Source organism: Acinonyx jubatus, chromosome D1 (assembly GCF_027475565.1).
Source record: "Acinonyx jubatus isolate Ajub_Pintada_27869175 chromosome D1, VMU_Ajub_asm_v1.0, whole genome shotgun sequence".
Classification (NCBI taxonomy): Eukaryota; Metazoa; Chordata; class Mammalia; order Carnivora; family Felidae; genus Acinonyx; species Acinonyx jubatus.
Genome location: NC_069390.1, coordinates 109061239 through 109074613, shown reverse-complemented (window position 1 = coordinate 109074613; position 13375 = coordinate 109061239). Strand labels below are relative to the sequence as shown.

Below are 13375 nucleotides of genomic sequence, written 5' to 3'. Positions count from 1 at the left end.
CTTAAGTTTTTTCATGAATATTATTAAGTTCGCTATTTTGGCTGTGGTTTCGTCAAGCGTTATAGAAGTCTTTAAAATCGTAAAATTTAATAAGTACAACAAATTTTATCCTGGAAAATTGTTTTTTTTACAAGCATTTAAAAATATTGCCTGTAGTTTTAATTCATTAAGCTTCATTAAGTAGATTGGTTTAGTGCCACATTGCCTAAAAATTCAGTATTTTATAGTTTCAAAACCTTCAAAGCACTTTATAAACATTATTTTGACTCTGTAGTCCTATTATTTTTTAGGATTACTTTTTTTTTTTTTTTGCAAAATGTATGTACAAGTCAGTTAAAATCTGTGCATTGGCTAAATTGCTATGAGTAGTTTTTGATGGAACATATTCTGCATCAATTATTGTAAGTGCATGAGAGCCTGCAGCACAGCATTAAGTGACCCTTGGTGATTGGAAAGGGGACAAACTGCTAGTTTAAATGTTCTGTGCAGTTTAGTTTCTGTAAGTATGGAAATTAAATTCTGTCATTGAGGGGCTTTTCTCGTTTTTTTTCTCCCATGTGGGGAGGGGGAAAGGGCAAATTGAAGCAGGCTCAGAATGTAGGGAAAGAGCTTCAAATGCCGGTACATCACACTGAGACTGTTAACTATTCTGTTCCATGACTTAAGAGCAAAATGTCCCTGGGGGCCCTTTGAGTGTTAAAATGTTGACCAAGAGGGGAGACCTCCAATTGGAGGGCAGCAAACTCAACACCTAGCAACGGGCCAAGTCCCTAGGACACCTTTGTGTTCTCAATAAACTTTAAGTTTTGTCTCTAGGGGGATTAAAGAGGAGGGGATGAATCCGGATCTGAGGGCAGAGTAAACTGCGGAAGCGGGAGGCACATGGGGAATTGGAGGCAAGGAGAAAATGTCTGGAGCAGGAAGTCTGGACCCAGGATTAGCCGGAGGGCGCCACAGAGCCTCGGAAGTTCAGCCTGCGGCTGGCCTTATGTAGTCCTGTGGGACAGGGACAGCATTGGCTTTTCAAGGGTTGGGTTTCCAAGGGGGAACTCTGCTTCCACCTGGATAGTAGGCCAGAAGAGGGGCCCGGGAGCCGAGGTCATTAGTAAACCATAGCCCAGCACACAGGAAACGGAAGCCAGAGAGATGATGGGAAATGGCCCTGTGCAGAATGAAGAAAGATTACCGGGATTGGAAGTGAGCGATCTGTCCAGTGTGAACATTTAACGTGTCTTTTCATGGTACCATGTGGTCTCTCGGGCTTTGGACCCCTTCACTAGCTTCCCCCAAGCATTTGGGCTGAGGAGGTCAGGGAGGAGTCCTGCTCCGGGAAGCTGTGTCCTCGTGTCCAGTGAAGCAGGGGTGGCCACGTACTTGGTCCTGTACATGCAGCTTCTGCTGTTGTCATTTGTGGCTTGTGGACCTCTGGTCCGTTCTCTCTTAGCTCACTTAGGGCCTGCCCGTCTCTCAGCAGCCTGTGACGCATCCGAGGTCACAGGCTGTATTCTGTTGTTGTAGACTGGGGTGTCCTCCTTGAGGGACAGGCGGGTCATGTTCTCCCAGCTACAGAGGCCTCTTCTCACATGCCCCCTCCCACCCCAGTCCCCCAAACTTCCACCGCCACACTCTGTACTCCTGACACTCATCAGGGCCACTTGGGGCCATCAGGGGCGGGGGTGGCAAGAAGATGAGAACCTTAGCATCCACCTTTATCTACCGCTTTTATTTCCAGGAACAATAAATACACACAGAATGCGTTCTTTTCTGAGATACATTTTAATAAATTAATAATGATTTTGTAGAATTGAAATGGGTTACTGCGTGTTAACACGGTTCACATGGACCGGAAGCAAAACTTCTGGTTTTATTTCATATAGCATACAGCAAAGCCCACATTCCACTACAAGGCAAAGGAAGAAAATTACTCGTGTGTGCCAGTCCGGTATTCCGGTAGCTTGGAGCACTACCTCCCCAAGGGGGAAGGTCTCTGAAACTGTTATGCTTTAACGGGGGACACAGAGGGTTGCAGGTCTCCTAAGGAAATTTGCAGTCACTGTCTTATCTATTATTACCTTTGAAAGGAAACACAGAATTAGACATTATAATTAAAATTCACTGAGAACAAGTAATCCCTATGCACTAAAAAATTATGTGGAAAAATGACTTTGAATCTATAATTTTACTTTCAAGAACCAACTACCCACGTATTATGCAACTGTACATGTTCTCCGTAGCTGGGCAGGGCACTGTGTAACGCAGTCTGACTCTCCACAAGGCCTTCATTCTTACTTTTCTAAATACCAACAAAAACTGCCGTGGTAGAAATTATCTAACCCAATTTTCTCAGACTTTGAACATGAGAAAGATATCAAATATTACAAAAAGAATTAACATATACATTAATAAATAACTAAAGTACAACGTGACCATGTAAAATCCTAAAATCAAAATAACTTCCTTTGTACATGAAAATAAGTTGCAAAATGTACAGTTATAAGGGACCCACTCAGTAACAATTTAATTGTAGCAAATGTATTTTGCTTCATATATTGGCTCAACAGAATGTCCATTTACTGGATGTCTTACTTATATGCAGGTATTGTGCTAATTGCCAGGTCCAGAAATGACGAATATATGTCCCTATTCCTAAGAACTTCCAATTAAATGAGGAAGACAGGCATGTAAAGAAATACTTAGGCCACACCGTGATACTCCGAGAACTGTACTCTTGAGTTATCCCAGCAACCTTGTTACCCTTGGAACCCACAGCATAATTTGTTGAGCCATTGGACAGTTATGGCAGGGAATGTTGTCAAGGTTAATGGGATGAATAATGCTACCTGATTCATACATAGCATTATCGAACAATGGCATCGCCTCATGGAAGTACCATGCTCTATCCAGTTGGGCCAACAGCATCGGTGAAGCGCCAGACTCATACCATAGGCTGGTCCTTATTAATTTGTGAGCAAATTGTCTTCCCAGTAACCACCAAGGATGTGACTGCTCTGATTTCTAATTTTTCCATACTTTTTAAGGTCTATATCAGAAGTGTCTTTAACAGTCTGAAGACCCTAATGACAAATGAAAGACTTATTAAAATTTGGCTTTAGAATTCCTTTCCTAGAAAATTTGTGTTTGTGATAATGTTGATGGGTTAGGGGTGGGGGTAAAAGAAGAGAGACCCAGCAAGGCTCCAGCTCATATTTAGATGTTTAAGAACTAGAGAGCTGGTTAAGGGAATAAATAATGCCAGAATTATCAAGAGATTCGGCAGTGCTGGCCAGGCTCAACCCACCAACAAGGCGAGAGCTGCCAATAGGTTTTCTGAGGCAACTGTGCACGAAAAAGGCTTGTAACCCCGGCCGTTGTGGCAGGTTTTAAGGTGTTAATAAGCATTTGAACAAGAAGGAAAATGAGGCCTTGATTTTAGAGGAAGGGGAGACCCACTACTATTTGAAATACTTGTGGAGACAGCTCCCTAGGACCAAGGGCTGGAAGTTAGTACGGGGAGGCAACAGCATTTTGAATATCAAAGAGAACTTTCTAACAGAACTTTTCAAACATGAAGGCATTGAGCTCTTTCTTCCTGAAAGAACTGAACTAGAAATTGGAAAAAAAAAATCGTCAGGGTGCTTTGGAATTTAGGGGGGCTTCTCTACCAGGCCAGAAGCTGTATCAGATTGCAAGGTGACTTTCAAGTTTGAATAGGAGTCTAGGAGTTAGAAGAGTTATCTTTTGGTAAGTGTGTAAGAGTATCATCCCGTGAGCATATTCCCTATTCAGATATTAAATCTGATGAAGCATCATAGTGCCATCAAATAGAACTGACTTACAAACACATGTAGGTTTTTAAGATATAAAGATACTTTTTAAATCACATAATCTTTAACTAGAATCAGTACATTTAACTATATAGCAACATGTGCAGCAAAATCACAAATTCAGGAGAAAATTTTAGGTACTGATCTTTCAGTTTCTATTCTCTGTGAAACAAATGTGCACCATTGGTAGGCAGAAGGAAAAATCCCTATTACCAGTGCACTGTAAATGTCAGCACCGTTTACAGACTTTTTCCTGAGTAATTAAAAAAAAGGAACAAAGAGCAAATTCCCTCCAACAAGAATGCTCCTGAAATGATGGAGTTTAAAACTCAAGTCCTGTAGAAACTGAGTACGCAGGACCAGTGGAATCGAGTTACTTAGAATGCCCAGATGCTAAATAAATTGGAGGAGGAAGTCATGGGTCCTAGGTCAGAAAACTGTTGAGCCAAAATGTGTAAATAGAGCGTAGAAATCTTTGGTTGTGCACTCCTGTATAGGAGTTAATTGGGCTGACCTTGTGCCACATGCCATGTTCCACTAGTCTTCGTGTAAATATGGCTTTGTGGAGTAAAGTTGTTTCTTACGTTGGATGGAAACCTGCTTCCCTGTAAATTCGACACTTTTCGATTCTTCAGTGCCCTCCAGAGCTGCCCACTGGAAGACGGTCTTAGTTTCAATTCTAAATGTAAAAGAGTTTCCAAATACTGGATTCGATCACACTGAAAATGAGGACTTAAAAGTAACACTACATGTTCAGCAGTATATTTAATCATTGCATTTATTGCTTCCAAATCTCACACTGTAAATAGATGCTTTTCTCCATACTTTGATTTTTTGACCGTACACCTTGAGTTAGGTACGCTACCCACATCCTCAGCCGCTCTTGGTATCTGGGAAAAACAGAATCGTGTTGCAGGATGTGGTCACTCTCAAATACGTCTCTAGCCCTCAAGGGTAGCATGTAGTGAATACAGCTGTGATAGAGTCCTCTTTCCCACCCAGAACCACAGCTGACTGTTACGGGAATGGAGTTACTTGTGATTATGCAAGTATTCTTCATACTTCTCAGTCTCACAGGCAACAGGTGAACAAAAGGTGGTCCACATTTTAAATCAAGTTTGCAGATCACAAGTGTCCATTGACTTTGAATTGATCTCATCTAAATGCTGAATTTAATTTTTTTATATATAATAATGCCATATAATTACCTTCAGTTGTAGAAGAGGTTACAATATTAGATTTTTTTTTTGCATGCATAATCCAAGTGTAGTGGAGCAAACCAAATGATAAAGGATTTAGAAATGTTTAACAGAATTTTTCCACAAGAATGAAAGCAATTTGGATAATGAGCACAATTACTTTGTCTCTTACAATGCAACACTGGCTGAAGGATGATAATGAAAGGACAGCGGACTTTAAAGAAAAAAAAGGGACTCAGGGAAGAGGCCATAGATAAAGGGATGTTATTTCCTCTCACCTAAGCTTACAGACAGGAAAAACAGCTCTTTCTGGGGGTACTGAGAATGAACTTGAGAGATCACTGAGACTTGCCTGTCAGAGGTCCGGAACGGAGGGTGAGGCCAGAATGACAGACATGGTTCTCGGACAGTGAAGCCAGGGATTGGCAGGGTCAGGAAGGTGTGACCAGTCCGGTCATTGACCGGGTGTGCCGTGCCTGTGGTTGGGTTCCTTGAGGATTTGGAACACAGAGAACCATTTCTCAGTACGGCAGATAGATCAAATGAAAGCACTGTCTCTACAGAAGACTCAAAATTAGAGTGAACAAGATCAGTGATTAGTGGAGCCAAGCCCAGCACAGACCGCGATAGCAGCAAGGATCAAGAACAGGAAATAAAGGAAGAGTCTGGGGTTTTGTGACTAGACAGAGTGCTTTTCCCTGGTGTAAAGGGATGGCAATAAGAAGAAAATGATTAGCAAGTAAACTGCAGCAATTGTAGAAAAAAGGCAGAAAGCCTTGTGTGTTAGGAAGTATATTAAATGCAGAGGGAGCTAGGCTTGACAACAAGGATACTTCTAGAAACTTTACCATACATCAATGGCCAATGAGAAGACTGGTGGACATCAGGATGAGAGAATAATGAAACAAGATCAGCAAGGGATTCTATTCCCCTTTAGTTTTTCCTTTCTGGAAAGGATGAACATTTCCTAGAGTCAATAATGAAAACAATTATTTATTTTAAACATACTTTGATTATTTATATATGCTTAAATCAACAGTTCAGTCAATCCACATATAGGTCATCCACTGTGGTATGGTCTTTCTTAAATAATTGGTTTCCAAAGCCACAAATAGACCACACAAAACTGGTCATTGAATTTTCTGTTTTTCTTACACACACACACACACACACACACACACACACACACACACGGCAGAGCCAACTTAGGTAGGAAGGAAGACCACCAATTTGACAGAATGCTTCTCAGCCAACTGTCATCTGATTAGGGATAGTCTTTGATTTTGGAATTGCAGAGTAACGTAGTCTAATATCCTGTTCTATCCTGAAAAAAACATTTGAAGCTTATACAATAAATTTATATGGCATAATAAAAGGACCTTCATTTAGGTATATTTCCACTTTTAAAACCTAATATGGTTATATCTTTTAAACTTAGGAAAGAAACATACTCCTTTTGCAACGCAATCTTGTCACACCTGAGAGCAAGGATGATTGCTACTCTTTCTTTACTGGGGTTAAAGGTGATTAAACATCTTAACGGATACGGGTTGCGAATGCGATCAATACAAAACCTAGTGAGTTTTTTAAATTTAGAAAATAATCCACTATGAATATCTTATGAAAATAGTAAACCCACACGGTGCTTTATCATTGGGATATATCACCAAGGAAAACTGATACGGTACTAACTGAAGCACAGAAATTTCTAACTACAGATCAAATTTGGATATTTACAAATTTAAGAAATGCAACAGAATGATACACTTATCTAGGGATCAGATTTGCTGCGTCCTCAATTATGCTGGAATGTGGCAAGGATACAGAAAATGTTTGTTAGGACTACCATCCCAGAATCCCAAAACTTCACCCAGTGGGTTACATGTAAAGATAGACTGAGAGGGGGTGTAACTTACAAGTAGTCATTAAATCAAGAATGTTCATTTACTGAGCTTCAGCCAGAAAATGAGTAAGATATGCTGCCACCAGAAATCGAAACCAACCAGCACAGAGGACTACCAGAACCAGCAATTTTAAAAGCATTCCAGTAATTGCCAATGGCATTATGGCATTATAACATGGTACATTATGCTCCTAATGAAGAGTTGAATCGTAAAAAATGTCAAGCCATGTTTAGCGCAAGTTTAGAAGGCTGGGAAATACACTGCATTTTAGAAAAATTTCTGACCAAAAAAAATGATGATGAAAAAAGGAAGAGGGGTTAAAAGAAGCTAAGCAGTGATCAGAAAGGATGGGAATTCAGTAACTCTTACACCTGTAGTAACAAGGTAGGCTTCTCACCTCTTTCTAACTTAATTTTCACTTCATATAATATAGTGTGCAAATAATTCACTTTCACTACCTACAGAGATTTTTTCCCCTCTAAATAGTACAAATCTGTGAACACTGATTTGTTCTTACTAGTCTTTCACAGATAAATTACTCTCAAAATCAAGACATCAATGCCTATGAGTCTTATTTACATATGAAAATACTAAGTATTCTGGATTCTCCAGGATTAAATTATATTCGATATAATTTTTGGGTAAATGTATCTTGTATTTAAGTTTCCAGCAACCGCTAAGTCATATATGCTATACATTCATAGTAATTCTCTAGCAGAAGGTACATTTTATTTTACTAAGAGGTAAAGACCTTTTTACCAGCTATTAGGCTTAACAGATTTATGGTAGGCTTCTAGAACTGGGATAGTTTTAGGATGTCTAAGCACATACGCCTTTCAGAAATGATTAGAAAACCATGGGTCTCTGTATTTATTAAACTGAATCACCTGGCAGTAAAATTCCGTTAAGGCTCGTGGCATGGGTGAGACTTCCTCCCACTCAGATCTGCCACTATGGTAGACTTGTACTTCATCTGTGATCTCATCTGGTGCGTAATCGCCACCCAAGATATAAATTTTGTCTTCAATTCCAACTGCGCCTGCATTAAAGCCTGCACATTCAAAAGAGCCTTCACCCTTCCAGACACAAGTATCTGGACAAAAACTATAAACCTTATAGGTGGAAAGGTCACATATGTACAGTGTGCAGTTTACTGGAACAGCTTTGATTAGTGTCGCATGAAAAAACTGCCCAAACTCTGCTACGAGTTCAGACCACTGATCGGTGGTCACGTTGTATTTGAAAAAGCAATCAAGTGACGGGTTAAAGGCATCTGTAATCTCTACCTCTGACCCAAGAACATAAATGACATTTTGGCAGGTGCTCGCTTCAGGGTAGTATATGCCCCTGGGTAACGGGCTGACAGACATCCATTCTTTAGAAAGAGGGTCGTAAGACTCGACATCTAAGAGGCTTTTAATGTCCTGAGACCCTTTCGTCTTTCCACCTATGACAAATAATCTGTTGAGAGCCAGAACTGATGTATGCATGGTTCTTGGTGTCTTCATAGCTGATACCAGGAAGAAATCGTTCTTCACTGGACAGTAGCACCAGGTTTGGTCAGTCGCATCATGATAGGACTCTGCGATATGAAGCCGAACCGTTCTACAGCACGGCCCTTTGCACCCGCCCGTCAGGAATATCTTCTCTCCATAACTAGACAGACTAGACCCTGGCAAGTCAATCAGGTGTGACTGTGGCAGCACTTTCCACGAGTCACTGTTTATATTGTAGCAAAAGGTATATTGGTCTCCACCGTTTTCCTCAGTTTTGTGAACAAATATGTATTTTTCAGTTGTGGATGGTCGAGCGTCAGGGAAGAGTCCACCGGAACCTTGCACACACTTAACAGCATCCATGATTATGTCAAAACAGTTTGTGCTTTTGAGTAAACACTCTTCGTTGAGCAGACAGTTTTGAAGGGTCTCCTCGGATAACTGATGTAATCTAACTTTTTTAATCAAATAAGGCAGATGCTTTTGCCTTGATTCTAAGTTGTGTTTGGTCCAGCTAAGGACCACTTTCAGTACAGTCTCTTCTTCAGGGACATTCAGTTCATCGGATTCCAGACATTTCTGCAGTACTCCGAAGTTCATCTCTAGGAAATCACTGGATTTAAACAGTAAGGAAAAGTGGTGCTGTACAAAGTACAGCGCGTGGTCAAACAAGCGGGGAGAGCCGTAGCTGTCTGACAACGATAATAACTGTAAACAATTGACAAGGTTAATACTCTTTATTAAGAAGTCACTGCAAGCTTTGGCTAGGAAGGAAACTTGAAGAAATGATGACAACTGGAAGAACATTTCCACGTTATCATCCGTTATCCTGGTTTTCCCAGTGTAGGCGTAGTCAAGAAACGCTTTTACTGCTTTGGAGGACAGATTAGTGATGGTGACGCTCCCACCGTCTCGCTCTTTCATGTTCACTTCAAACATGGCCCTGCAGAAAGAAAGAGAACACAGGAGAAAAGGAAAACAGGAGTATGTGATTCCGTGGTACTTTTCAAGGTTACCTTAAAGACGTGTCCTTTACCCTCAGGTTGATAGAATGTTTCACGAATCTCAGGTTTATGGTTATGCAATGTATTTTTAAACCATCTTAATAAATTATGTGAATATCTAGCACAGTTACATACCATATCATTTATCTTTAAAACCCACGGACCACGTAGCTACCACACTGCAGAATACGTACGTTATAGCTGCGGTACGGCATTTACTCCAAAGAAGGCTACATATAAAAAGATTCATATTTTGTAAGCCAATTTCAATGCTCTTAAATATCATTCATAAAATCAGGGTAAGGTCTCTCTGATGGCTGAATTTCTCTTTTTGTGAGTTAATTAGTATCAGCTCTGCAGGTGATAAGTACAGACATTTAAAATAGATAGTGCTTCTGGGTTTAGGATTTAAAAGTGTCTTTCAAATGAATTTTCAGTTTGGCGGCAGTGACACACGTGGAAGATGGGATACAGTGACGTATCAGCTGTCTCTAATGAGTCTGCCTGCGTGGAAAATCCACAAAACATCTCTAAAGAGACACGTTTTATGCAGCACTTTAGGGAGAAAAGAGAATGTGACGTCATAAAGCTAAATGCCAAACCAAAAGGCTCAAAGTAAGTTTGTGAAGAAATAACCACTGAGAGATGGCGGGGGGGGGGGGGGGGTCCTCAGATCTGAATAATCAGACCAGCCCAAGAGTTCTTCTGAGTTGTAATTTTTCCCCACCTGGCAGAGGCGATAGACTCTGAGGAATTGGGAACTTTAGGGACTCAGTTTCAGCTAAAATATAAATTATGTGGAAATGGTTGGGCAGGAGACTACGACGTATGTATTTTACTATTGGTTTTGGTAAGACCAATCTTGCCACCCATTCCTATGTTAGTTAACATCATATCCAGAATCGTTCACTTTTACACAGACTCGCTATGGCGGTTGTTGGTAGCACAGTGAGTGGAGGTCGAGATTCAAGAGAAAGAGCTACGACAGAGAAGCAAGGACTTCCAGTAGTTGGACATTCAGTAGGAGTGGACACTGACTGGTTTGGGTTCTGGTATAATACTGCTTTGTGTCTGCACCGAGTTGTCCAGGATACCTCCGTGAGCAGCGCTCCTCAGTGCTCAAGTACTCTGGGGGGAATACAATTTGGTTTTTTGGGGTTTTTTTTTAATGTTTATTCATTTTGAGAGAGAAAGAAAGCACAAGCAGGCTCCGCGCTGTCAGCCAAAGCCTGATGCGGGGCTTGAGCTCATGAGCTGTGCGATCATGACCTGAGCCAAAACCAAGAGCCAGACACTTAACTGACTGAGCCCCCCAGGTGCCCCTAAACCAAATTATTTTTTAGAGTCCACTCTAGAGGGTAATGAAAACTGTTTAAGAAGCACTAGTATTATCCAAATGAAAAATCTGAGGAGACTTCCTAATATGGAAGGAACACCCCTTAGGAAAAGGAAGGACAACAAAACACCTTCCCACTGGACTGTTCTAATACACAAAAAAATATGGTTACAAAAACTATACACATTATACACTATTTCAACAACGTAGATCAAGTCAGAAATGTTAAACTGTGATGATAATTACATTGACTTATGAGGACACAGATAATCAGGTTAGGGTAATAGTGAGAGCCTGGCCTCTAGAATCTGGCCGCCTGGGTGGGTATCGGGCCTATGTCACTAATTAGCTGTGTGACCTCGGTTGGGGGGGGGCACTTCTTAACTGTGCTGCAAATTCTTCATCTGAAAATGGGTACACATATATCTACTTTGCTCAGTTGAGGAGGAATGAGTTAATCAATGCAAAGTATTAGCTATTATCATTTTTAGAAAATATTTCCTATCAGATCCTGTGTATTTTTATCACCAGCTTCCACATTTTCTTTGAGAAGACATATGTAAGATCATCTTTCCATACTTCATCCTGTTCAGCTTGAAAGTTTCCAGTTAACATCGATCTTGAATTTACCATAATCATAAAGTGGCTGTACAGTATGTGTGATTACTTTTCAGTCTTCTCTCCATGACTTTACATCTCATTCAAAAACTTTAATTTTCCAAAATCATTATAAAGTGCATTTATCATGCATTATGCACTTTCCTGCTATTTCATATTTTTCCTCCCAATATCCAGTAAATTTGATAACACAAATATTATGAATTAGTGGCCTTATCATATAAGGATGTAAATTATAGAATTTCAGTCTAAATTTGTAAATAGTTTTATATGAACTTTAGTAAACTCACAGTAAATTTAGTATTCCTTTAGTAAAATGCTATATATAATCAATATAATACTATATATAATATATCTAATCTAGGTCATTATAAAACTGCCATTTGTGTTACTTCAAAGCAGGGAGAAAAAGTTTAAAATATATTGTTCTCTTTTCACAGCAGTTTTTTTAAAAATTTAAAGTAGATCCATAAAAGCTAGGAGTACCTGAAAATATTGTGGCCAAAAACAAGGTGCAGATACATTTAATTAATAAATAATTTCTGGGGCACCTGGGTGGCTTAGTCGGTTGAGCATCCGACTTTGGCTCAGGTCATGATCTCACGGTTCGTGGGTTCAAGCCCCGCGTAGGGCTCTGTGCTGACAGCTCAGAGCCTGGAGCCTGCTTCGTTCTGTGTCTCCCTCTCTCTCTGCCCCTAACCCACTCACATTCTGTCTCTATCTCTCAAAAATAAATAAACATTAAAAAAAAATTATTTCTCCATGAAGAGTAGAGGACTTCCAATTGAAATGCTTACACAAACTTATTTTGTTAACAAGAAAACACTGTAGGGAAATCAACTTGTGTGTTTACCAGAGTTTGTCCATTTTTGCTAGGTTTGGAAACAGTAATAATAATAATAATAATAACAATAATAATAATAGGTTGACTATAGTGGGCACTGTCCTAATCATTACATATACATTATTTAAGTCTCATCATGACTCTGTGAATTAGATTCTGTTTTTGTGGTCTTAATTTTTACAAATCAGGAACCTGAAGCCTGAAGAGATTAAGTCACTTGCCTAAAGTCATGTCTGGTAAGGGGCAGAGCCAGGATTTAGATTGAGGGCATGTGTATTAAGAGGCCAAGTACTTAATCCCTATACCATCACTTCCTGTCATGACGAGGTGGCAGGATGGGGAGGGAGCAGAATGGAGCTACCAGGAAGAAGGCCCGTGGAATACAAGAGAGCTGGGACACTGGTGACACCAGGGTGTGGCAGAGCATAGGGACAGCGAGGGCTCCAGTGGGACTGGGAGAACAGTTGAGGTTACAGGGTCAGAAGCAGACTCCAGTTAGGCCAGAGGCGCTTCCCCAGTGAGCCAGGTGCGGCCCTGGGCCACTGCTCCCACCTCCAGCAGGGGACCCCCCAGGGGCAGGGGAGTATCAGTACTAAACTTTTAGAGGATTCGCTCCAGAGCAGTAACGGTGAGGTTTAATCAGATGCTGTCAGTAAAACAGGAGTTAAAGTAAGGATTAGTGTATTTACATCTTAAATCTTACTATGTTTTTACCAATTTTATTTACTAGAGATTTAAGGCCTGCTTACTTTGAATACAAATTACTTCCAAAACCGAATATAATGCAAATACCACAACTGGGATGAAGTTTATGGCAGTATGACTGGAGGGCTGAGGCCAGGATGTCACCAAGAGAGGTCTGTGTGTGACCAAGAGGCCTCGCGGGATGGTATGACCGTGAAACAGCTGCCACCGTAGCAAGGTCATGCATCCAACACTTAACCTTGCAGACTCCACAACCACTGTCACCACAGTGGAATCGTACAGGCTCATGACTAGGACATTCTATTCAGAACCAAATTCTATCCAGAAGGTTGCCTAGAATCAGAAAAGTTGGGTATTCTCCAGAAATGCTTCTGGAGGTACTTTTCCCCTTTGTCAAACAAAGAGAGGAGAAACTTTGAAATATCTGTATGAGCCCCCCTCTCCC

The 13375-nt window shown here is 40.6% G+C and overlaps 1 protein-coding gene across 2 annotated transcripts in view; it reads right to left on the bottom strand.

The window, feature by feature from the left end:
- Positions 1–6180: 6180 nt before the first annotated feature.
- The window catches only part of KBTBD3 (kelch repeat and BTB domain containing 3), a 33686-nt gene continuing 26491 nt past the window's right edge, over positions 6181–13375 (bottom strand). For both annotated transcript variants that reach the window (XM_053204171.1, XM_027051973.2), the window contains one exon: positions 6181–9366. In XM_053204171.1, coding sequence (XP_053060146.1) covers positions 7764–9366 — 1603 coding nt within the window. In that variant the 3' untranslated portion in view covers positions 6181–7763. The remainder of the gene's footprint in view (positions 9367–13375) is intronic.